The following is a 27,235-nucleotide window of genomic DNA, read 5'->3' on the forward strand; positions in this document are numbered from 1 at the left end:
GTGTCATGTCATGGCATGTGAAGTACACACATCCGACTATATAAAATAGAGTTGAAAGATTAAAATGGAATAAGGTTAAGTTAGCATGACAAAATGAAAAATGGGGGCAAGTTAGAGGAGTTGTGTATGTGTTTTTAATTGATTTTTGTGCCATGTCATGGCATGTGAAGTACACACATCCGACTATATAAAATAGAGTTGAAAGATTAAAATGGAACAAGGTTAAGTTAGCATGACAAAATGAAAAATGGGGGCAAGTTAGAGGAGTTGTGTATGTGTTTTTAATTGATTTTTGTGTCATGTCATGGCATGTGAAGTACACACATCCGACTTTGTTGATTCTTTGGAAAGAAGTGCCAAAATGGAACATAAAAATTGGAGTTAAAGAGTTCAAATGGAACAAGGTTGAGTTAAAGTGTCAAAATGAAATTTAGGAATAAGTTTAAGGGTCTGTATATGTGTTTGACCAATATATAATGAATTGCACTCACCTAATATTTTCTAGCAACACTATGTTTTTTAAGTTCATTTTAATTTCACAATAGTTTGTACAACTCCAGTGCACTTCCATACCTCTACATGAAAGCTATCTAGGCCACAAGATTTTTTTCATCCACATTTTTTTATGGTATCCTAATTTCTATATCTCAGACCCCTAATTCTATGAGTATAACTAAAATCACTATCATCCACAAACGTGTGAAGATTCAAAATGTTATCCTCTTTGATCAAATTAGTCTCTCATTATCTTCTGTCAATACTTGTTGAAAATCATCCTTAATACGATCTTGTTAAACTTCTTACTCTTCTTCTCTCTCAGTTGTGCTAGTTTAAACAATTATTTCTCTTCTTCTCGTGACTTTTTTTTTTTTGGTTTCCCACCCGGTGTCCGGAGCCCACATTGGAGCTCCGACTAAATCCGGGCCGCGCTCTGCAAGGCCCATTCGGGGGTGGCGCTCCCAACAGGATTTTCTCCATACCCAGGGCTCAAACCCGAGACCTCTGGTTAAGGGTGAAGCACTCCCACCAGTACACCACAACCCATGTTGGTAAGAAATTTTGATTGCATAATGACAACAAAAGCAATGTGTTTCTTCTTCTCGTGACTTAAACTTTATTACAAGTCATCTAGAGCTTCCCATTGCATTGGGTTTTACTAATTATATGAGTTATTGACAATAATACAACTGATTATGCCAAGTAAATTTTTAATTATGCCTAGTGTAAATCTATCAAATAAGGGTTAACGCCTTGAGTTCATGCAAATCTTTTATTACCAAATTCTAGTCTGTTATGTTGAGTCTTTAGATTAATTAGATATTAATACGGCGTAGGTTAATGTATGCAAACATTAATTCTTTTAATCAAAAACTAAGAGAAATTTGATATCTAACAACTCTAGTAACATACAATAATACGAAAGCTTACTAACTACATAGTGAAACAAATCTCTGACATTTAAATGTGCTTTAGAATATAAAGTTTGGATGATTGTTATGCATTATTTCATAATGTATCGCATTATATTGTATTGTGTTGTGTTGTATCGTAGTGTACTATCTTAATGAATATAACGTTTGGATAGATTATATTGTTCTTCGTCGTTACATAATATCACATATTCCTAATTTGAGTGATTAACCTACTAGAAGTCGTAGGGTATGGGGCACAACTACTATGAAAAGGTAGGATAAATGATAAAATAAAACTATTAAATAATAAGTAAAGACAAAATGAGAAGAAAATATTACGATAACAACGCGATCACACCAAATCGATCGTTACAATGGGTATTTTCATCACTACCTAAAGATAAATTTAAACAAGAAGATAAAATAAAATTTAAGTAACAATCAAAACAAACATTGCATATAGACTAACATTACAATACAACCATCCAAACAAGGTGTAAGAAAGAATATAGAATATATGCTAATTAATTTCTAGGCACATCAATAAACTAGCAAATTACCTAACTAATTAGACTTCGGATTCATTCTTTTCAGGATATGGAGGCAACATGTAGAATTGGGGTTATTTGCACTTTTTGCCCGTTTGTGTTACTTTTAATTATGCTCTTCGTAATAAATATTTTTTTGGAGTGTCTAAGATTATATTTTCGTATCATAATTTCCCGTAAGTTATGTCCGAGCATGACTTCAATTTTTTAAAATCAATATGGTACCATGTCAACATAAATGAACTTGATATGTTTAGGCATTATCACATAAATAGTTGGTCAGTCAAGTCTAGCAGAAGAGTGTCTACAATGTGTTTGTCTTTTCTCTATAACTCTACATATAGAAATCCTCTACAAGGACAAAGAAAACATCAAAAGCTCAGAAAAAGCGAAAACTCTCGAGAACAAAGCATTTTTAGTCTTTCCTCTGAGTCCCGAGTTCAAGTCTGAGAAAGAAGTTCAAATCAAGATTTCAGAATGCCACTAGTTCTGCTGCGGGATCAAGTGATTTGAACTCAAGCTAGGTAACCGATACCAAATGCGGCATTCTTTAATCATCCATTCACACTGAACATCAATGGCAATGGTTTCAATTCATGTCCTTCGATTTGAGAAACAATGATGTAACTCCTTGCATCAGGAACTTCATGAGCCTCTCCAACTGTGCAATTACTCACAGAATTTACTATTACCATGCAGAGTAATTTCAACCTGAGAGAAGAAAATGAAAGTAGTTAGCTAAATGTGTTTCATAGTATAGATATACAACCAAATAACTAGCTGCAGTATGACGTTTTGATCTATACAAGAGTAATGAATAAACACTATCATGTACTGGCAGACTGGTTTCAAACTTTTGATACCTTTAAACTCCAATTAGTTCAGTAGAAAGAAATTCAGCTAAGAGGAAGAATTGGAACCATTTCACTCAAATAGGCAGGAGTGATGAATAAACAGTACCATGTACTGACCGACTGGTTTCAAACTTATGATACTTTTTAAACTCCAATTAGTTCAGTAGAAAGAAATTCAGACAAGACAAAGAATTGGAACGATTTCACTCAAATAGGCAGGAATTTTGGCCAAAAACATCCCTTAAGTATACTCATAGCTTAAACTACATCCTTAAAGTATCACTACAAGCAAGAAATATCCCTTAGGTACACTCACAAGTTAAACTAAAACTACATCTCCTTAAGATATCTCTGTAAGCAAAAAAAAAAAAAAACACCCTTCAAGTTCATCGAAATTTGCAGGTTACATCCTTCTGTTATTCATGGCTACAAAAATAACAGAATCCTTAAAATCACATGCAAGACATGTCATCTTCGCCAAAAAACCATGGTTCACATAGAAAACCTATTCTAAGTTGCACGGACTCTTCACTTTCGTTGCCGCACCCGTGTCGAATTCTCCAAAAATACACTCCTTTTGGAGAATCCAACACGCACATGCTGACATTTTTGAAGAGTCCGAGCAACATAGAACCTATTACAGAAATGAGAACAAAGCTACACACTGCTTTGTGTCATATAAAGGAGGAGTATTTTTGTCAGTACAAAAAAAAAAGCAGACCACTTGTTTTCTTATATAATGTGTGGAGTGTGCATAGTTTTTCCTTTAGTTAATGACCGGGCATGGAAATTAGGCAATATTTTGGGAAAATGTCACATTCAGTTTTGTAGGAGTCCGTTGGTTTTGTCACAGTGGATTAGAAAAGGAGGAAGGCTGTTCATTACAAAAAACTTGAAGGATGATTTTTGTTCACAGTGATATTTCAAACAGTTTTAAGTTGTGGGTATACTAAAGATGTTTTTGGCCCTCGTTAGGTTGCATCAAAATGGACAGGTAAATTTGTTTTGGAAGAGCTTTTATATGTTTCATGTGGTTGTCCCCTTTTGCTCCTTTTTTGCTTGTATTCTCTTGATTATTGTTTCTTGAGAAAGGTAACTTGCCTGTATTCTCTTAATTGTATTGTAGTTGATAGACCCACATACAACCTGCTTGTATCAGAACTCCCACATAAAACTTGTATAGAAACAAAAAGGTATTTTTGTTTTTTTTTTAAACTTGTGCATTGTTTATCAATTAATGTTAACAAAAGTATAAAACCATATACTCCTAGATTTACTTGAGCTTCATAAAAACGTGCAGAAGAGATGGAGGTTTCTCGTCTGGTATAGTCACTCTTGGAAATTAGCAAAGGGGGAACACTGATCAATACCTTTTTGGTAAATATATAAACCAACTTAAGAATGTCCACAAATTATCCATTTTACATTAGCATCTTAATAACATTATAGTAGCACATGCTAAAGTTGAAGCCTTGGAGGAGTAAGATGACCTAGTCATCCTTTTGTCTGTTTTATTTTTCTATTTTGTTTTTGGCAATCCAGTTAAAAGATTGGGACAGTTGGGCCGTATCTCCAAAACAAGTCTGTGTACATATCTTTGAATTTTGGTTTAATAAATTGGCTCATGGCACCTTTTGATTTATTTTTAAAAAAAAAAAAGGATGACCAAGTCACAAAGCAAAGGCAATCACATTATGGGAAAAATTACTTTTTAATCTATTATGAAAAAATGTAGAGATGTAGTATATTTGAGAATTCCTCGCAGATCTCCAGTACATATGATACTCTTCCAAGCCTGAAGTATATAACTTCCATTTTTCATCAAACCTAAAGGTGTCCAACAACACCATAAGACAGACAAGAAAGGAGTAGTGGAACTGCACTGGAGAGGACAACTATGATTGTTTAAAGACAAACTTGAACTGGGCATCTGATTAAAACAATCACGCACCTCTTCCCCCAGCCGAGTAAGGAAGAAAGCAGTTACCAAGAACAGATTCTATTTACAAGCTGGAATAGTTTGCATGCCATAATTAACATAATCCACCACGTACCTCAAGAAGATAGATCACACATGCATTCTCTAAACTGCGGCAGTATTAGACGATTTCTTCTTTTTCCGCTTGTTTTTAGGCTTAACAGCATCTTGTAAAGTTTTTTCTTTGCTCGTTGCCATTTCTTTTCCAGCTGAGTCAGTCGAGGAAGATACTGGATTAACATCTGAAAGTGGTTCATCTGATTTTGTTTCATCTCTAATAGTATCACCTAAATTGTCTAGATTCATAGGCACTGCAACTGAACCTGCATAATGTATAATCAATCAATGTATTAAGTCAGCTTATCCCCAATCTTGCAGTGCTTGTTTCAAGCAATAATGTCCATACTTCAGCACACAGACTTTCTGGTTTTCACAACTTTCTTAGTGTTGACCAATTTCATATTCAAAGATTAAAACATATAATGACAAACCTACAAATAGGCTCAACCGTGCAGGGACAAAGAATTAAAAGATGTACCATTCAAAATAATAACATTCAAGGCAATAATTAGGTGCTAACAAGAGAAATAGTCAGAAAGAAACACATAACCTCCTACTTTTCATTTAAACAAATTACAAGATAGGTCGTGTTTAAGAATTTACACGGCATAAACTGAACTATCAAAGGCATCTTTAAATGTCAGGAACCAAAATCGAAAATGCGACACTCCCTTCCACTCTAGATTTAAGAGAGTTCTCAATTATGAGGCAGTTTCCTTCAACCTCTTCCGAATTTTCCAGCTTCACATCCTCTAATGGCCATCCTTTGATGGAAACAACTCGTCTGAAGGACAAAACACCTGTTCTTACCCCAAATTCAAAATTTCAACATTTAGTGATCAATTTCCCATCCAATGTCATGTACAATCTCCATAGATGATCATGATTCTTCTTAGGTCCCCCTGCACCATCATTATTCTTATGCAGTAAACATGGCTGTTGAATTATTCAAACATGTAATATATGAGCAGCTGATCCTTCCTTCTCCCTCTTTTGCATATTTATCTGGCAGCTTGAGGCCAGCTTCAAAATGAGATATATCACCACCCAGTGATGTTATTGAAATGAATGTTGTTGGCAAAGTTCTTCACACAATCAAATCAAACCACACTACAGAATTCCTGCTATTTTCTCTCAACTAGAAGGATTTTCCACTTGCTACATAGAAAGTTCTCCGTCCAATCAGCAATTAGTTCAAACTATTATGCTTTGAATTACATCGCATGTTCTGTATCACAAGGCTTACATTATTCCTATAGCAAACCAGAGCTCTTTATTACATGGAAAGATGGATCTTATTCAGTAGAGCTCACAGCTAAAACAATGCGAAATATTGGAGGAACTTTGGGTAGCCTCATGTTGATAAGAAAGGCAAGGAAATCCAGAAAAGATGGGTGTCAGAAAAGTTAAGCTGATCGAGAGGATGAGATGATTGAAGGGTTCTTAATTCTTTAAAATTCTAGATAGAAGAAACCACTTTTCTATAGCTACTAATAAAAAGGAGTTCTCTCCTACCCACAGAAACACAAATGTTTTTATGTTAAAGTACTTGAAAGTTCTTATGTTCAATAATGTATGCTTACGCTCTGCAAGCGGCTTGGATGAGGAGGACAAGAAGCGCTTTTGGGAGGATTTGGACGAGATGGTGAGAAGTATACCGCTCACTGAGAAGCTATTCATAGGAGGTGATTTTAATGGACACATCGGGTCAATTAAGACTTCAGAGTGGGTGGGTTATGACAATGTGCAAGGAGGTTTCAGATTTGGGGACAGGAACTAAGGCAAAGCCGCACTTTTTGGAGTTCGCGAGAGCTTCTGAATTGGTGGTAGCCAATTTGAGTTTCCCTAAGGAGGAGGAGCACTTGGCTACCTTCTGCAATACAGTGGCTAAGACTCAAATTGATTTTTTGCTCCTTAGGAAGGTTGATAGAAGTCTTTGTAAAGACTGTAAGGTCATCCTTAGTGAGAATTCACGACCCAACATAAGCTTTTGGGGATGAATTTGGAGATCAAGGAGAGGAAAAAGAGGATTGTGGATGACCGGCAAAGAATCAAATGGGTAGCTTGACTATGGCCGATACCCCAGAGATAGGGGAGAATATGATGGCTATGAAGGCTTGGGTGTAGTGAGATGCGGACAGTATGTGGGATAAGACTGCCAGTTGCATCAGTTGCATTAGGAAAGAGAGGTGTTGAGGTGTTGGGAGTCTCGAGAGGCTGATCTGGTGGGCATCGAGGGGATTGGTGGTGGAATGGAGAAATACAAGGGAAGGTGGAGGCAAAGAAGGTGACTTACACGAAGTTGGTGGAGAGTAAGGACGAGGAAGAAAAGCGGACAAACAGGGAGAAGTATAAGATGACTAGAAAGGAGGCAAAGTAAGCGGTTATGATGGCAAAAACAACAGCTTTTGAACGTTCTGTACGCAGGGACAAAGGCAGTGATAAGAAGTTTTACAAGCTAGCCAAGGCGAGAGAGAGGAGGGTCCGTGACCTTGACCAAGTGAAGTGCATCAAGGATGAGGACAACAAAGTACTGGTGGAGGAGGCACTCATTAGAAGATGGCAATCATACTTTCATAAGCTCTTGAACGAGGAGGGGGGCAAAGACATCGTGCTGGGGGATTTGGAGCACTTGCAGCTTACCGAGGACATGGTCTTAGATAGGAAGGTGTGGAGGACACAATTTAAGGTAGAAAGGTAGGAGTGTATCCAAACTAGTCGGTAGGAGTGAATAGTCTTGTTGTCCATTCTAGTAGTCGTAGTATTACTCTTATTTCTTGTTCCTCTATTTCTGTTATATTTTGTATTTTCGTGTAGTTTGATAATAGTATTATTTTGTTGTAGTATTATTCTGCTCTCTATCTGTTGTTTTTATTACTGTCTCTTGTTTCTTGTATTTCCATTACTTTTTTTTCTAGACTGTTTTTATCTTAAGTCAAGGGTTTATCTAAAACGGCCTCTCTACCTCAAGCTAGAGGTAAGGTCTGTGTACACTCTACCCTCCCCAAACCCAACTTTGTGGGACTACACTGGTAATGTTGTTGTTTCTTACAAGCTTATTATAAGCAATTTTTATTATTTGGGGTCATTTCTTTAGTGAGTGCATGTTATGACGCATGAAACTGATGATAGGTTATCTGTATAGCTGACAACAATATAAAAGTTCCAACTTCTTCTTCTCTTACTCAGTGTTTCATGCCACTTAATATTCTTTATACACAAATTAAGAGACAAATCAGGCTGACATTTTATTGGCGTGCAATTAGATTAGAAGTCTCACAAACTTGTTAACAATTTTTAGATAGTCCTGTATAATTTCTAAATTTACTTTGACAAGTAAAGCTGGACAATACCACATAAAATGAAGTATCCATCTGTTGTGAGATTAGCAAAGTCTTTGACTATATTAACAAATATATACACACACACACATATATACATACATACATTTAATAAGACCATGCTTACCATGAACTTCACTGTTCCAAAACCTATACACAGTTCATAAAGCTTATTTGGGTAATTTAGCCCCATTTATCTTTAAGTCAGATAGCCATACACGAGGAGCTCCAAGCTTATACTTAATATAAAATCATAAAACTCACCACGAGAAGCAAGAGTAGCTTTCAATTCGTCAGTGTTGACACCCTCTGAATATGGATCCCTAAGCAGGAAAAAAAGGAATTATTTGCAGTGAGATAGAGCAAAATCAACTATAAACATGTCCAAATAAGTTTCTGGATGCACTCTAAGATGGAGAAATGCATCTCCTCTTAAATGGGTTAGTTCTTTCAAAACCAAGAACATACAAATTGCTTCTTCAAATAACAACTTTTGGTTAATATAGTAAGATGAAATTACATGGGTTATCAATTATGCATGCCAAAAGAAATAAACCTCTTAGCACAAAGACAGCATTCCAGGGCACTTTGGCAACTTATATAATATAAGCATATTGTAGAAGCATATAAAATTGCATCGCAAATAATTAATTTTCTGGTAAACAGACTCATAATGAGACAGGACAAAGATCTACCAACTGGATGGCCCGCCTGTGAAACTCCGGTTCTTATCAGTCCTCTTGTTGATTCTACCCTGCTCGACATCCATGCCATCGCTCTGACTAGCACTGCACTCTTCTGATTTCAATTTTTGCCCCTCCAAAATTTGCTTAGCCTTATCATTAAAGAGATGGAATAAGAAATCTGAACACTGAAGTCTTAAGATTGAAACTCAGCTGACTGAAAAATCTAAGTCAAAATTATTGATGCTGAAGATGAAGTTTGCTTCAGTCTTTATCTCAAAAAAGAAAAATTGATGAAGTTTGCTTTAGTCTTTATCCACAAAAATAAAAATTGAAGTTTTCTTCGGATAAGGATCAACATTGTGATGAAAGATATACTCTAACAATTGAGAGACTAAAACACTTATGTCTCTTCCTAGCAATATCCACCATTTTTCAGATTCTAGTAAGAACTAAAGTTGATTTCAAGGGCTAAACCATTTGAACTAGTTTTCATTAACCTTTTTTAACGTGTCTAACTGTGATGACTCTAATCATTCAGTATAATGGCTCTACACGTACACTAGACCTATGAAACAACCTCCACATACCTTTCCACCTGGTTCATTGACATCAACAGCATTAATTGGAGCATGTCGCTTGACCATTCTGAGAGCTCTCTCTGTTTTATAAGATTCAACCTATAAGAGAATACAATTCAGCCTATCAGGAACTAATCAACCAACCATAACCACTTGTACAAGTTGGCAAACGCAAACTTATCCCAATTCACAGAAGCATCTAACATGTAACCAGAAAAAACATACTTCGGCCATTCATATAGGGAACAGCATTCAATTGCCTTCTTGTTCACCGAGATAGGAAAAGAACGCACAAGTTTTTGAAAAAATTGCACTTTTTCCCTTCAGACATACTGGTCTTTAATTTTTGTCCTTAGCTATCGAACTTATGCCTGGGAGACATAGGCGCATATCTTGTGGGATATTATGATGCGAAAATATAAACTAATGCCCAGCAAAAAAAATGTTTAACTTGAGAGGAAAAAATTAAAGACCGGCACAAAATAGGGGCATAAGTGCCAAAGACCCCAATTATTTTAGAGCAAGTTCGAATCTATAATTATTACTCCCTCCGTTCACTTTTACTTATCACTTTTTTTTTCGACAAGGGTAATTCACTTTTACTTGTCACTTTTAACATATAAAGAAAAGACAAATATATTTTTCCGTTTCACCATCAACATTAATTACTTATTCCCTAAATCATTTCTCAAGACTTAAACTTATACATCAATTAATATAGGTATTGTGCTAAAATACAATATATATCATTGTTTCTTAAATGAGCGTGCAAAGTCCAAAGTGGACAAGTAAAAGTGAACGGAGAGAGCACTAAGTATAAATATGTCTCTTTACTATTTTTAAGTGTAACGTGACTATTCCAAATGATTATAGAGGTCATGATAGACTTCTTGAGTTCAATGCTCATTCAGCAGTGATCTATAAATATCTTTAAAGCATCTTCTGATTGGTGACTTTTTAATACATGTATTTTTTAACAATAAAAAAAAACATATGAATAAATTATGATTTCACCCTACCTTTTGTTTTGATTTCAGAAATCATTTGAAATTTAGTCTGAGATACCAAATACTTACAACTGTTTTAATTTTGCTAGTTATATCTCCGGCTTTTACTGATGCTATGCGTAGACACTGCATGACAACACTTTGCATGACACCATGTCCTCCAGCTTTTTGAATTGCACAGACATCACCATTTGCATTCAGGGTGACGGACATTCTTCCTCCCATAACAGCTTCTTCATGATGTGTTGGATCTATAACCTACCAATACGAATTAGATTAGAATTAAGTTAGCATTAGATTTTTCAAGACCATATAACTATAACAGCATAAAACAATGAAAAGAGGAAATTTTAACAGTTGCTTACCATATGCTCGTCTCCAATAAATGCAAAAGTTACTGCTATAGGTAGATGGTGTACAACCAAGGGAAGTGGCTCCCTCACCTGCCAAAGTTCAGGAAGTACTCAATCAGTCAACATTTAAGGCATTTAAACCAACAATCCAACCACATCAAGTAATAGCAATGCAAATGAACATTTCCCATTACAGTCAAACAATGGAATAATTTATACATCAGCAAAATACTCTGGAAGAAGCATCTTAAAAGGCAGGAGGCACAGGTGAAGCGCAAAGCAAAAGATAGAAAACAAAGGAAATAAAAAAACAGCAACAAATGGGGGTTTAGGGATCAAGAACCTAAAGAATCAAAGCAATGCTTTGAGAATTAATTGGCTTTGGAGGTATTCTAACGATGATCAGAATTTATGGGGCTCAGTCATAAAAGCAAAATATGAAGAAAGTGACAATTGAATGACAAAGGAAGTTACCACTCTCTATGGTGTTAGTTTATGGAAATCCATCCGATCACTATGGGATGATTTCAAACCAAACACCAAGATTAAAGTGGTAGATGGCGCTAAAACTAGATTCTGGAAGGAAGATTGGCATGAAGCAGGAAATCTGGAGTCACTTTTCCCAGACATACACACTCTGGTTCTTCAACAACAAAGTACAATAGCTGAACTATGGACACCTCATGGGTGGAATATTATATTTAGAAGGCACCTCAATGATTGGGAAATTCCAAGAGTTACAGAATTCTTCAGCGTCATTGAACAATTTAGTGGCTTGGAGCCGAGGAAGGACAGATTACAGTGGTTGGGGAACTGTAAAGGGACCTTTAGAGTAAGTGCAACATATAGGAAGTTGAACCATACAATTACGCAGCACCCAAATGGCCCTGGAAACACAGTTGGAAGGCCAAGATCCCACACAAAGTGGCCTGTTTTGTGTGGTTACTGGCTAAGGAAGTTGTGTTGACACAGGAAAATTTGATGAAGAGGGGGATTACACTGTGCTCTAGATGTTTTTTTGTGGGGAAACTGCAGAAACAGGCAATCACTTGTTCATCCAGATCCAGTGCAAGGTCACTGGCCAATTGCAGAGACTATTCCTAAGGCTCAAAAACATCTCATGGGTCATGCCTGGTAGAATTGCAGAGGCCTTATACAGTTGGGAAGAAGCAGGATTAAAGCAAAGAACAAAAGCAACTGGAGAATCATTCCTGCTACTATTTGGTGGACTATCTGGAAAGAGAGAAATCTTAGAGTTTTTGAGAATAGGGAGAGTAATATGCAGCAAGTAAAATTGAATTGTATACTAACTTTGTGTTTTTGGTGTAATCAGATCTACTCTAATGACATTGTCTCTATCATTGATGTTTTAGACTCATTATAGGGATAGGACAGTGCCTTTAGAGTTCATTATATAAATATGGTTTTCAATACAACCCATGTACTGATTTAAAGAAATAGAAACAGTTACCAATCTCAAATAAAATAAAATAAAAAAGCAGCAACAAATTGCAGAATATATCAAAACTAAGAACTTCCTCTGCTCACATTGTTTCTGAGCAAAGTGGAGGATTTTATGAATTATCCCACAGTGGCCTGTAATTTGCCAACACACCAGAAAAAAATCATGGCTTACACAGATGGTATAAGATCACTCTTTCTTATGTTAATTAAGATATAAATAATTATACCAAAATGGAGTAACAAGTTCATGCATTAGTCCAGATAGACACTAACATGAAGATCTCTAACCCAAGGACCTGCAAGCCTTAGTAGATTGGACTCTTCACTTTTGGTGCCGCAGCTGTATCGACACGACAGGACATTGGGTATGGGAGTGGGATAAGTAGCAGATCCACTCAATCAACGTTGAAAACTTGGACCACCAACTACAGAGAAATTCGAGTTAAGATTTGGCATTTTAAATTCTCAAGACAAGCTAGTGTGTATTTTAGATGGCTACCTACAACTTGAAAAGATGAGTTAGTGGGATTTCACAGGATACATGTAAGTCTTCCACTAATGTCTCATAACTAAGGCATACTTTTATAGCTCTGTTTCTAGATATTTGATTTATTTAGCAGAATCCCCGCACCAGTATCCTTGCTGAATCTGTACCTCCAAATCTTAAAATATAGATCATGAAGGATCCCACCTCTAGATCCGCACCCATATCAGATACCCGCGCCCAAGTTCGAGCAACTTAGCTGCAATCAATAGAATGTAAAGAACAAGTAAAACCCAACTAGAAAGATTAACCAACCAACATATCATTTGTTCTCAATTAGCTATGATTGTGACCACATCTACTGGTAACGAGTTGTGAACAGGCAAGTCAGGTGCTCCTATTATGACAGTTGTTTTTATTTAAGGCAATAGATACACCAAATTCTCCTTCTCTTCCGCTCTTCTTTTTTTCCCAAGTTAACAGGGTCTAAGATGAAGAGTCAAAGACAAACAAGAGCAAACACAATCGAGAATATAAGCAGCTACTCCACAACAAGAATAATGTCTCTCCAAAACAAATCTGTTAATTCTATATTTCTGTGGAAGATATAAGAACTTCCTCCGAAATATAAAGTTACCGAGCACATTCAGCAGAGCTCAAAATAACTCCAACCTCATCCAAGAGAAGTTCTCCAAATTTCAAGACAAACTAATAGGTAAAAAACAGAGGAGACACCACAAGAGGCTTTTTTGGGGGATAATTGAGTCCCCATGATTATTTTTACAACCAGAACGGAATGATGTGTTAAGCAATGACAAAGGAAAGCCCTCAGATAGGAAAATTTTAATAAAGGAAGAACATATAGGGAAATGTAAGATTCCAAGCTAGTTGCTTGACCAAATATTTTTCTTCTGAATATGGATTTAATGGATGATTCTGTCCAAAGAGATATTACTCATAACGCAACCTCAAAATTGAACTTCATTTAGCGAGAATAAAGCAAGAAAGGAAACCTCGGGTGGATGCAGTGTCACTTCCTGCCCGTCATCTCCTCCTAGTGTACATTCAGGCCTCCGAAATGTCAAAAGCGCAGCTAAAGCAGCAATATTGGCAGCATCAACAAGATTACTGCACTTATAGAAGAATCACATAATTAGTTCCATAACTTCAGATGGAGACATAGATGGGTACTAAACGGGACCCAAATGTGCACCACTGCAACTTACCCTCCATTGTCCAAAATATGGAGATCAATACGAATTGACCACACCCACTTCCCAGCCACAACACAGAGTGATTCAGTGTCCACAGCCCTACTTTCCCTGCATTACCATTTTTAGATATCAGAATAAAAGAAGACCTAACCAAAGACAACAATTTCTTTTCTTCAACTTCTGTATTTATCTCCAGCAAAACAAATGATGCATAACTAAGTACTACCTAGACAATTGCTTTTCTATCTGCATTCTACAGAAACAAAAAAATACATGATACCTTCAAACAGATCTACCGCAAAGGCTCAAAAAGCAATTATCCAGTAGTACTACAATGGAAAAAGAATGAGCAGGTGCTTAAAAATTAAAAGCATTTCTCAACCGCTACACAAAAGAAATACAATATATCCTCCACAAGATAGTAAAAACTCTTTCTTCTACAATATACATCTTATAATATTTTGAAGAAAAAAAAACAATATACAGCTTACAATACATTTTTTGATGCAAAACAGTCTCGGGAGAAATGGTTTTTGAAATGTTACCTTAACCCTCTGTCAATAATGCGACCCAACTCAACAGCAGACTCTGAAGGACGACCTGCCTCAAAAGAAGGATCCGCCATTGGTGAAAACTCAGTAAATACTGAAAGAGTTCCTTCGTTTGGTCGATCTCGATAAGGTTGCACTAGTTGCGACGTAACAAAACTCATAATATGAGTTTGCCCTAGTTGAACTTCTGATGAACCATCTTCTCTGCAAATCAATAACTCTAAACAATCATAATGCAAAATCGCACTAGCATATCTCACATATCATAACAATATTTTTAAAAAAAAAAAAACAAGAGAGAGATTGAGCTAGAGGTTTTTACCTGCCGAACTTGATAGTGAGGGCTCGATAATCAAAAGGACGGCGACCATCAACTCTTAGTTCAGATTCTAAAGCAGATTCTATGAACTTCTTCTCATTCACTGTCATTCGCCATGTATTTCCCAATCTTTGCTCCATTATTCCAGAATTGAAAGAAAAAAAGTTAGAAAAAGTTTATATTGTTGGGTTTTCTTCTTCCCAATCCCTGTGCAGAGGGTTTAGGGTTTTAGGTTTTAGGCGAGGACCGGCGTTGAGCGACAGTGATGATATTTCCGATTAAAGGAAAGAGTTGAGAAAAAATGAACTTTTTTTATAATTAAAAAAAAAAGTTATCAAAAATGTTTATATAATAAAATTTAAAATATATGTGGCACGACCGTTAATTATAATTTAGTTTTTGATATTTTTCTTCATTTCTTTTTAATTTATCTTAATGTTGTAACTTTAAATAACTACTCAAATTATGGATGGCCAATTACTTCATGAAAAGAGGGTAATTTTTAGGATGTTTCATTTCTTCAAAATTACTTATGTTCTTCTTTAACGATAAATAAGTTAAAATTAGGATAATTATAAAGCTTCACAAATCAATAAGTTGGACTAAAATATGCAAATGAAGAAGTTCGTTCGGAGTCTAAAGAGAATTTAGATTGAAATTTTCAATGAGGAATTTTAACTGTGAGTAAGTTAACCTTCTGCGGCAATAATATACTCTTTTGTGTTTCAAATTAACTATCATATTTTGCTTTACGAGAATCAAAGTATGTTTTTGTAGTTTTTTTATTATTATATTAACATAAGAAAAATTACAACTTATACTATTTTTAATATAATTATTATTGTGTTGATCTATCCAATTTGATTCTCAAAATTAATTAAAATAACTCTTCATAAACAAAGAGAGTCGTGGATAATGAAATAATCAAGAGGGAGGAACTGAAACTACATCAAACAAATTGCCGGTAATTGCAATATTTCCTTGTTTGAAGATGAGTTTAAAAGAATTTATTTTGGCTTATTGAAATTTTAGGTGGCAACTTGCAAAAAGATATTGAAATTAAATGTTTGAGTAATACTACATGAGGTCTTACATTATAATTTAAATTCTATATAATATTCTATGTGGCGTCTTACGTATATTATGTCATATAAAATGGGTGTATATACTTGTTTAAATTTATACAAATTTAAATATTTATTTATACACACAAAATTGACCGACAAAATATTTGTTGAGATCAAGGTAAATGACATATTTATGTATCATTCTCATATATATTAGAGCTGATTTTAGTAGTACTTTAATAGTGTTTTTTTTTTTCATTTAAATTGACTAACTACTCCTCACTGTTTACTTTTCATGCATATTTTTATGGGAAAATTGTATGAAATAGCAAATTATTAATTCAAATTAAATGTTATAGTCATAGTTTATTTTAATTGTAATTCGTAGCAAACATCTCCTTTTCTTGTCAACTGATTCGATATATAATTAGTCATTTTCGGTATACAATTAGCCATTTTATACATTTTGGTATAAAATGTATAAAATGCGTTTGTGTTTGTATAAAGCGAGAGAAAAGTGTATATACAAATACAAATATACATATTTTCGTCGTATACACTTATAATTATATAAATACAGATCTTATTATACAAATTACAATGTATAAATAATTTATACAAAACTGAACAATTTGTATAAAATTGGATGTTTGTAGCGAATTATACAAATCAAAAGCTCCATAGCAAATATAAAATTTGTCATGGAGCGCAATTATGCAAACTATAACTATAACATACAAATATGATTTTTATGTTTGTTATATGTGAAAGTTACTCTATTTTTATTGTTATATGTCATTTTCTTTGTTAAAACAAATGCTTTAATTCGAATGGCAATAGGACAGTGCGGGGTGGAGCAAGACAAAAGTTAATTTATGAAATAGTTTATATGAGTTAGATTCTGTGTTTATATACATTGCACATTTATTTTTTGGATAGTTTTCTAAAAAGTATAATGAATTTGTATATATATCAAAATATAATTTATATACAATTTGAATATGTATGAAGTGACTACTAGAGTTATTATTATACGTATAATTGACTGTTAGACTTATACGTTTATAATTTTTTCAGAACATATACAAATCAAATGTATCAATAAATCATATATACAAAATATTGATAAATACAAATTAATCTATTGTATATGCACCACTGATGGACAAAAAAATATACAATTAAATGTATATATTTGTACAAAATTTGAATTTCGCCTACCTAATACAAGTTTTGTGCAAAAACAGAATCGACCGATAAACTGAAACAAAAAATGTTATTGGTTTATTGTTATTGTGTTATTGGGTTAATGAATTTTTAATGGTTTGTAAAAACAATTATCGGGTTATCGGTTCGATATTGATTTTTAATTTTTGGTTATTGGTTAAACTGATAACCCATTAAGATTGTAGTAATTTACTACTTTATCCATACATAAATATTTAATATTAATCTTAGTATCTTATTGGTTACTGTCTTTGTTCATTAACGTTTAATTCGCACTTTACACTGACTTTGAGTTTACAACTTCTTATTATACAAAATGTCAAAACCTAAAGTAAAATCCATCTTCACTTAATTTCTCTTTGTATTGCAGTTGTATAGTTCTTTTCATGTTAGTTATTATTTTAATTATTTTATGAGCATTTTGTAAAATTACATTATTGTCTTGTCATGTCAAAATATTGGAGAAGTCATATATTTATTTTATAAACATTTTCTTATTGGGTAAACCGAAAATCGAACCGTTAAGGACGAAAACTATTAAAAAATGTCTTATTGATTTGTTATTGGTTTAGCATATTTAAAAATCAAAAATCGATAATAAATAAAATCGAACCAACCGATACACATCCCTACCTAATACAATTTCAAAAAGCATCAAGCGGTAGCTATAAACATTGACTTTAGCTATAATAACCACCCCTGATATCCATTATGGTGTAAGATACTTTGGGGCATAACTCTGCATCAACAAATATGTTTTCATAAATCAAAGTGTGGTCTGATTTATATAAATCAACCGTGCATTTGAGAAGTCGTCCTCCAATTTGCATAACATGAAGCACCTAAAGATTTGATTTTAAACGCAACACTCTTGAAAGTAGTTTGTTCATCCATAATTTGTATGTAGCTATGGAGATATTTCAAAAATTAAAAGAAATATGAAGGATATACAAGTACGGAAGTACCAATAAAAAAACAATAGATTGAAGCCGTCGAAAGAGACCAGAAATTATGGGAGCACAATTTGAAAGGGAGACGCTAATTTTTTAAATTTTGAAATCTGATTGTACTCGGGTGAATTAAGGGAAAAAATCAATAAAAAGATTGTGATGAGAGAGAAAGGTTATTTGTATAATTGGGTAAAACGGAATATAAGGTCTACTTTAATAGACATACATAACTACCATCTATACTAATTTTACCTCTACTTTTAAGCTATTACATATATTAAAAAAAGTAGAGGTAAATTACATATATCACCACTTTTAATATTTTATACCATATACTTATTGAAGATACAATCAATACTCATATCCCTTAAAACTAGAATTGATTAATTATTTTTACATTTAAACTTCAAAATTAGTGTTTTAATCAAAAACAAATATCTTTCTCTCAGAGAGTATGAGTTAGGGTAAAACTCAAACTCTAACTTTTCCTCTTCCCCTTCCTCTTAACTTGAAGAGTCTAAAATTTACTCAGAAGAAACACTCCATTAAAATTGATGTTTTACAGCTTGTAAACACACACATCAAATTCATAGCTTTTGATTTTCTCACTCTCAAACCACTTCTCCACGAATCCACCATTTCTTCTCGCATGGGGAGACACCTCTCGCGCGCACAGACAATGGGTATCGTTGTAAGTATAGATTTCAAGCCCCATAGATTTATCAAATTCGATATTGACGATAGTATCGGTTGCATACATTGTATACTACAAATCAACTAAGAAACTTCGCGTCACTTCTCCCGTCAGATCTAGGCACAATGAGCAACAACGATGAATCAAAATGTGAAGCAAACACTACCGCGGTGAGATGCCCTGACCAACCACGAATGTAATTGGAAGTTTCAATAAGTGGAGATTTACGCTTGTATTTGACACCTTATTGATGTATCTGATACATTATTGAGATACGATTATATATATCTAGTTTTATCAGTGTATCTTATTAAGTGTATATGTATCTAAAGAATATATTGGAGATTTACGTATTATTGACAATTTACGCATGCATTTGACACAATTTGTTCTATCATGTATCCTAGTCTTGTCATTTGTGTATGGGCTTCTATCATGTATCTTAATATTATCATATATATTTGTTATGTTATTACAATGTATCTAATTATTTTTATATTTATCTGAGATACATATTTTTTTATATAACGTATAAAATTGATACTTGATACATCAAATTATACATATAAAAGATACATGAAATAATATTAGATCATATAAATAGATACATGAAATTAATATTAGATCATATAAATAGATACATGAAATTAATATTAGATCATAAAAATAAATACATGAAATTAATACTAGATACTTCTATTGGACCGGTTTTTGTCCGGTTCGGTCCGATTCTCGTACCGGTAAGTCCGATACCGATTGAACCGGTAAGGAACCGGAACCGGTACCAAAACGGAACCCGAATTTTTATCCGATTGATCCGGTTCGGTAAGAACCGGTTCCGGTCCGGTTCAACGGTCAATTTAATTTATTTATTTATTATTTATTATTTATTTTTTAAAATTTGAACGTTATAGAGCCGTTGGGCCCTTTTAGCCGTTGGGCTGGGGCCCAAAACGGCTCCAAACAGCCCCCCACCCATCTCTACCCCTTAACACTATAAATATACTCATATTTTTTCATTTAAATCACAAATTCACAAACTATTTCATTAATATCTTATAAAATCTCTTAATTTTCAATCTCTCATAAATTCATAATTATTATTTTGTGATATTGACTTGGAGTTCGAATTTCGGAGAATTATTTGAAGTAAATCGAAAGCTTCAATTGGCATCTCTCAATTCCGGCTTTGGTTATACGTCTACTTTTACGTAGACGTTCGGTACATTCGTTCCAACTTTAATTTTTTATTTGTTTATTAATTAAGTTATTTTATTTTTTTGTTATATTATCTTTGCTTGTTTTTCATAATATTAATTATTTTAAACTTGAACATGAATTTTGAAAAATATAGTGGTAAAAGACCAATGTCGGAAAGAAAAAATAATAGAGGAGGAGGAAGTAGTTCTAATTCTAAAAATTTGCCACCTCCTAGATTTAGAATTAATACTAATGATTATACTCATGTTGATGAAACTTCTTTTACACGAGACTCACGACCTATTGAATTTAATTCCGAAAATGAAGTAGATCATGAAACTTTAAATAGATGTTTTACTAATTTTGAGGAAGAATTAGATGAGGAAGTAGATATAAATGAGAAAGATGATGAAACCCCTACCCCTACTAGTCCGGCTACCGAATTACCAGAACAAGATGAAGTTCCCTCTTTACCTACTTTTTCAAAGACCGCTGTACGTGTTAAAAGATCTTTAGTATGGAAATTTTTGGTACAAAATGAGGAAAAAACTACTGTTACTTGCACGAAATGTAAATTGATCATGAAACATGTAACTACGGGTACACAAGGGGGAACGGGACGACTAAGAACACATTTGAGAAAGTGTAATAAAAAATTTGCTCGCCTAGATGATATAGAAAGGGCTAATAGAAATGGAATACCTCAACCTTAAAATTCTATGGGAGTTGGAGGTTCTAATATGGTTCAAAGTGTATTAAATATGACTAACCCGGCTAGCCGAAGCACACATCGCACATATAGTAAAGAAAAAAATCGTAGAGAATTAGCTAAAATGGTTGTTGTTTGTGGTTTGCCTTTTTCATTTCCTTCACATCCTGGTTTTATTCAGTATATTCGAGAATTGTATAACCCAGATTATGAAGGTATTCGAAGAAGTACAATTAAAAGTGATCTTTTTAAGTATCAAAAAGAATATTGTTATTTTCTTCGTTGTTTATTTGTTTATTATGATGGTAGATTATTTATTACTTCTGATATGGGACGTAGTCCTAATGGTAATGATAATTTTACAATTACTGTCCATTGGATTGACCATGAATGGAACATGCAAAAACGAATATTAGGATATAAATATGTTGAAGAAACTAAAATCGGTGCTTATATGGCAACAAAAATAGGCTCTATTTTACAATTTTATGGAATATGTGATAAAATAATGAGTGTCACTTTAGATAATGCTTCTAATAATTTAAAAGCAATTGATTATTTAAAATGTAGACTTTGTCCAATTGATAATGATTCTTTTCATATTAAGTGTGCCGCACATGTGTATAATTTGATAGTAAAAGATGGTATTTCTCAATTTGGAATTTCTTGTGAAAAAATTAGACTTGCTTGTAATTGAATTTTTAAAGCTAAAATAAAAGCTAGAATTACAGAATTTAAAAATCCTTATAAAGAATGTGGACTTGAATATAGAAAAGTTCCAAAAGAAGTATGCACTAGATGGAATTCTTTATTTGAAATGCTTCAAGTTGCTTATATTTATCAAGAGCCGGTACAATTAGTTTTTAATGCTCATAATGCGGACCCGAATTTGAGAATTGGCTATGAAGATTGGGAAAATACAAAATAACTTATTGAATTTTTAAGTGTTTTTTATAAAGTAACAAATGCTGCTTTTGGTCAATATTATCCAACTATTTCTTCTGTTTAGTAAATATTTGTGCTATTTCATCTGAATTTGCAAAATATAAAAGAAAAGATCGATTTGAAGATTCCATTGCTTTTATGATTGAAAAATTCAAAAAATAATTTTTCCCTATTCCTCAAATCTATTTGACTGCTACTACTTTCAACCCAAATTACAAATTAAAAGGTGTTGAAAGAATAGTTGAAAAGATTTATGCAAATTTAGAAATTAAAGATGAGGAAACTCCTAGTGTTGAAGATTGTAAAAGTAGCATATATATAAAAGCTAGAGAGTTATATAATACATATAAATCTATGGAAAAAAATATTTCAATAGTTGAACCTCCATCTTGTAAACCTAGAAGCGATGATACGGATGATTGGATGGATGATTATCTTGAACTTGAATCATCTACTAATAATGATTTTGATTTATATTTCAATCAGGCACGGGAAAAGATTAGGCATGAAGAAGGACAACTTCAAGCTCCAATATTAGTATGGTGGAAGAATCGTGAAAATCAATTTTCGACCCTTGCTAGGATTGTTCGAGATGTGCTAGCGATTCAAGCATCATCGGTCGCTTCGGAGCAAGCCTTTAGTGCGGCGAGATTTATGATTGGAGATCATCAATATTCATTAGCAAAGGATAGTTTGGAAATATCGGTGTTGTTTCGAGATTGGGTCAATGCTGAAAGAAGAAATACCGGACTACCACAATTAAATAGCTAAATAGAAGACGAAATAGATGAAATATTTGGTGATAATAGTGATGATGGTATGGAAGCAATGGAAGAAGAACGACAAATACAAGTTCCAAAAATGTTTCTTTTGAAATGATACAAAAGTTACGAAAAGATTTTAAAAAGAGTTTCAATTGTTAGTACAATAATTAATATTCAATACCTAGATTATGTACTCTTTGTCTCTTTCTAATATTTGTATTGTACAATTTATTTATTTGAATAAATATACGGCTATTCGCCTTGATTTTCTTTTAAAATAGTCTCTTATATTTAATCCAAGTCATTTTAGAAATTTAATTTTCAACTATTTTAATATTAGTTTAAAGTTTAAACTTTAATATAAAATTAAATTTTAAGGTTTAAACTTTAAATTCAATATAAACTTTAAACTTTAAACTTTAAAGTCAATTTTAAACTTTAAATTCAATATAAAGTTATAAACTTTAAAATTTAAAGTCAATTTTAAACTTTAAACTTTAAAGTTTAAACTTAAATTCAATTGAAACTTTAAAGTTTAAAGTTTTAAATTGAAGTTTTTTAATAATATAATTTTATTAATTAATAATATAATTTTATATAATAATTAAAGTTGATAAAAAATAAATAAAAAATTACCGGTACACAATGATCCGGTAAGAACCGATTTCGGTCCGGTCCAAATCGGTTCCAATCCGGTAACTAAGGGACCGGACGGAACCTCTGGAAATTTCCGGTAAAACCGGTTCCGGTAACGAAATCCGGTAACGAGGACCGGTTCCGATAAAACTGGTCATGTTGATCCGGTCTTGTCCGTTTGCCAGCCTTAGATACATATGAATATACTTGTATGATACTCATGTATCTAAGTGTTTAGTTGGTTGGATACATTATATATTGATAATATATACGTCAAATTAATGAATTTATTATTTTAAGAGTAATAAAATGAAACTAATTAAAATGTAACCAAGATATACATGTTTTTGTCTTTTATTAATAATATAATAAAATAAAATTAATTAAACATAAATATAATCCTTGATTTTCGCCTTATATTAAGGAATTTAATTAATTTAAATTTTCAGAATTAATTGTCCATGTATTTTGAAAATCCTCAATAACTCCTTTAATTAAGGAAATCTGTTACAACCAATTACTTTAAATAAATAAAATATGTATCTCAATTTTAAAATTTGACAAATACATGTATCTCACAGAATCAGAGTCATATCCTAAGCACGAAATATAGTAGACGAAGTAATATTTGAAACTATCGAAAATCTAAGTAATTAGGACTTAAATGATTTACATATATACAATAAAGTAATTAGTTTATAATAAATATAGTCATGTTTTTTATATATTCCACCTATACATAAGCTATACACTGATTGTACATCATGATAGACTCAAAAGTTGAATACTCCCTCCATTTCAAATTAATTAAATTATTGAGGTGTTTGACACCCTTTAAGAAAAGAAGATTCAAACTTAAATTAGGTATAATTTTTCATTTTTACCTTTATTAATTATTATCAAATTTATGATTAAAATAACTAAACATTAATTAATAACTAATTCCAATCCTAACTAATGAAAAGTAAAATTAGAAAACATTCTAAAAGTAATCTTGAAAATTGAACAATTAAATTAATTTGAAAAATGAAAAATGTCTCTACAATTCAATTAATTTGAAATGGAGGAAATGGAGGAAGTATAATTTAACTATATATGAAATACACAGTGACTATTCACTCTCGATCAACTAAAAATCACCTCTAAACAATCTCAAATTTTAAATATGAAAAACTCTTAATGTTTAGATATATAATTCGCGCGAAACGACGTCAAATATTTTTAAAAAAAAAATAAACAACAAAGAAGAAGAAAAAGAAGTACAAACAAACGAAGAAGACGAGGCAGGAAAAGAAGAAAAAGGAAGAGGAAGGAAGGAAGGAAGGAAGGAAGAAGAAAAAAAAGAAGTCAAAGAGGAAGTTTAGACCAATTCCATCCATTCCATGGTGGCTATTCAAAGTTAAAACACTAATAAACATACTTCATCTAGTCCAACAATCAATCACTTGACCAACAAACACAAGAAAAACAACTATGCCTTGCTCACAAACTAGTTGTGCTCGGTTATGTAAATTCACAACATAAAAAACAATCAATTAAGCTACCATGCTAAGATTCTCCAAAAATGTTGTCGTATCCATGACAGACCCTCCAAAAATACACTATCTAGAAGAACCAACACGCACCTTGCAACATTTATGAAAGATGTTGAGAACACAACTTCTGTATGTTGGCAGAACTTGTATTCTCTCTGGTTTTATCTAGATATCATAGCCTATTTCATCATAGCCATAGGGTCTTCCGCAAGAAAATCTGAAGTGCCATCTTCTATTTACATTACGGCATATCTATGCTGAAGACCTTAAACACTCTTTCACTCATTTTTCATGGCTTAGCAGCATAAAACACTATGTTTCCATTGTACTTAGCGCTCTTCAAACATAGAATTTTGAGGTGCCTCATATAGTAGCTACTTATGTCAGTGATTCTTTTAGCAGGTAAGGGATATAAGCATTCCATTAGTTATATATCAAGGTTCCAACAAAAATACTTATATGCATAAAAACGAGCAAATATTGGCAAAACACCCAATCTAACAGAAATCAAAATGCACAGAGGATTAGATTCTAGAAGCTTAGTACTAAACAGTCTAGTGGTGTTTAGCCATGTGTTCTAGTTGATAGAGCTAATAGCTACTAGTGTAGATCGTGTGTATATCAACCATATAAATCCATTCAACAAATAACCTCTCAAATAAACCAAACAATGCAGACTCAACCAAACAGGATTCTCAAGCTATTCAGTTCAATAATCTGAAATTATTCCCGAATCCATTGTTCAGGACCAAAAATTGATTGTGTGGAATATAATTAGATACTATCTCTTCCTCACATTCTTATAGACGATGAATCCCCAAAAAGAGAGTCCTCGTTAGCATCTGATAAAGTATCATGAACAAGGAGCAAATAAACTATAGCACAATTCACCAAGTAGGCAGCAAGATACGCGACCACCGTTCTTGACTCTTGCACCTGTCCCTAATTTCAGGAATTTTACCCAACTTAACAACAGCATTCAAGTTCTCCAAGAGCCGTAGAAGGAAAATCACAAACATAAAAGTTCTACATTGACTTATCCTTTCACTAGTTCGTCAGAGTAAAAGAACTTCAAAATGCAACATACATGATATGCTAAAAGTTAAATTTTTGTATAAATCAAACCTGATATTTATGAGGAGACACCATGTGATTTCCATCAACTAATTCAAATCAATAGGTTCATTGCCAACCCCATGACAATCCAGCTAAAAATAATCTGTTAGAGAACAGCAAAAGAGAAAAAAAAAAAACGCAGTGGAAAGCCCCGTGCACTAAAGCTCCCACTATGCAGCTGGACCACAAGGGTCTACTGTACGCAGTCTTACCAACTGCAAGAGGCAATTTACACCGTTCGAATCCATGACCTCCTGGTAACACAGGAGCAACTTTACCAATACTATAGCAACTAAAATATAGAAACATGAAACAAATTGACTGATACATAACAGATCATATGAAAGAGAACAGCTAACATAACATTAGAAAGTTGATCAAAACATTGTAACTCCTACATATGAAAATCAAAAGCAAAATTCTAAAATCAACTGCTAATAAGCGTCAAATCGACAAATATATAACCCAAGCTACTGCATAAAAAGAGAGATTATCGATTTGGTAACGAAGAGAAAAAAAAGCTGAAACTGTAATTTCACATCGGGTTTTTCAGACCGGGCTGAGAAGTTGGGAGAGCGAGGGCTTGGGTTCAGAGTTCATGCCGAGGATGATGACAAGGGGAATAAAGCCGTAGTGGGTGATTACTTTGGCCTTCTTCGCGGTCCATGTGCTCCAGTCCTTGACAAAAGTGTACACTGCCGTCACAGCTCCACCGTCCTCATCGGCGACGGCGGCGAACTTCTTCGTGTTCTTTCCTTTGGCCTTCAGCATAACCTTGGGTGCCATCTTCTGTTGCGTTCTGCTGGACAAAAACCCTAGAAACAATGTTGATTATATTTGAGTATATAGTCGAAATAGTTTTTAATTTATGAAAAATAGAGTAAATATTTTAATTCCTTATATTTATCATGTTATTGATGTTTTCTTAATGTGTAAAAAAAATAATTTATTTTAGTTCTTCAAGTAATACCACAAATTAAAATAGCTCTTACTGTATGAAAGAGGTGATAACTTTAATCTAAATTTTAAAGGCTCGTTTGATATGAATGGCAAAAGATGATTAATTTTGATAAATTGGGATAAAAAATTTGTGGGATAATTTAATTTTTGGATTAAATATTTCAAAATTATAATGATATTTCTTATTTCATATTAAGTATTAAGATAACAAACCTATAATAGTTAATCTTGAAATAATTAATCTTAAAATAGCTTATAACGGGCCTTAAAAATGACAATGTAAGTAAAAAAATTCAATAAGTTTAACTAGTTACTCACGCAAAGAAAGTAAAGACTACATTTTTCGTGTGACATAATTTTAATTATAGTTAGGGGTGTTCATGGGTTGGTTTGGATTGGTTATTGGTTAAAATCAAAACAAAATCAACTTAATTGGTTTTTAAATTATCAAAACATAACCAAACCAAATATAATATACATTTATCGATTTGGTGGTTATCGATTTCAGTTTGGTTTGGTTCGGTTATTCGGTTATTAACCATACACAAAACTAAAAGAAACAATTCATTCAAAATGTGAAAAA

The 27,235-nt window shown here is 33.1% G+C and overlaps 2 protein-coding genes across 2 annotated transcripts; both read right to left on the reverse strand.

The window, feature by feature from the left end:
* Positions 1-2,226: 2,226 nt before the first annotated feature.
* On the reverse strand, positions 2,227-15,112 carry LOC125831579 (exosome complex component RRP45A-like). Its single transcript, XM_049510742.1, has 11 exons — positions 14,853-15,112; positions 14,525-14,734; positions 13,992-14,087; positions 13,779-13,893; positions 10,830-10,907; positions 10,534-10,722; positions 9,467-9,556; positions 8,889-9,028; positions 8,458-8,516; positions 4,869-5,115; positions 2,227-2,671 (listed from the first exon to the last, which is right to left on the reverse strand). Exons 1-10 carry the CDS (start codon positions 14,987-14,989, stop codon positions 4,898-4,900), a joined length of 1,332 nt encoding a protein of 443 aa, XP_049366699.1. The 5' UTR covers positions 14,990-15,112; the 3' UTR covers positions 2,227-2,671; positions 4,869-4,897.
* A 10,921-nt stretch (positions 15,113-26,033) lies between these two features.
* On the reverse strand, positions 26,034-26,525 carry LOC125831162 (mitochondrial import receptor subunit TOM7-1-like). The gene has a single exon (XM_049510349.1). It carries the CDS (start codon positions 26,476-26,478, stop codon positions 26,242-26,244), a length of 237 nt encoding a protein of 78 aa, XP_049366306.1. The 5' UTR covers positions 26,479-26,525; the 3' UTR covers positions 26,034-26,241.
* Between the last annotated feature and the right edge of the window lie 710 nt (positions 26,526-27,235).

This window comes from Solanum verrucosum, unplaced genomic scaffold (assembly GCF_900185275.1).
Source record: "Solanum verrucosum unplaced genomic scaffold, falcon-dt-bn FXZP01000049.1, whole genome shotgun sequence".
NCBI lineage: Eukaryota > Viridiplantae > Streptophyta > Magnoliopsida > Solanales > Solanaceae > Solanum > Solanum verrucosum.

Bases quoted from the DNA above. Each gene is read 5' to 3' on its own strand.
- LOC125831579 (XM_049510742.1), bottom strand. From the start codon at position 14,989: ATGGAGCAAAGATTGGGAAATACATGGCGAATGACAGTGAATGAGAAG. The intron at 10,723-10,829 runs GTAAGCAACTGT...TCGTATTGGTAG, and splicing joins TTATTGGAGACGAGCATATG to GTTATAGATCCAACACATCA. The intron at 9,029-9,466 runs GTATGTGGAGGT...TTTAATGATAAG, and splicing joins TCAATGAACCAGGTGGAAAG to GCTAAGCAAATTTTGGAGGG.
- LOC125831162 (XM_049510349.1), bottom strand. From the start codon at position 26,478: ATGGCACCCAAGGTTATGCTGAAGGCCAAAGGAAAGAACACGAAGAAG.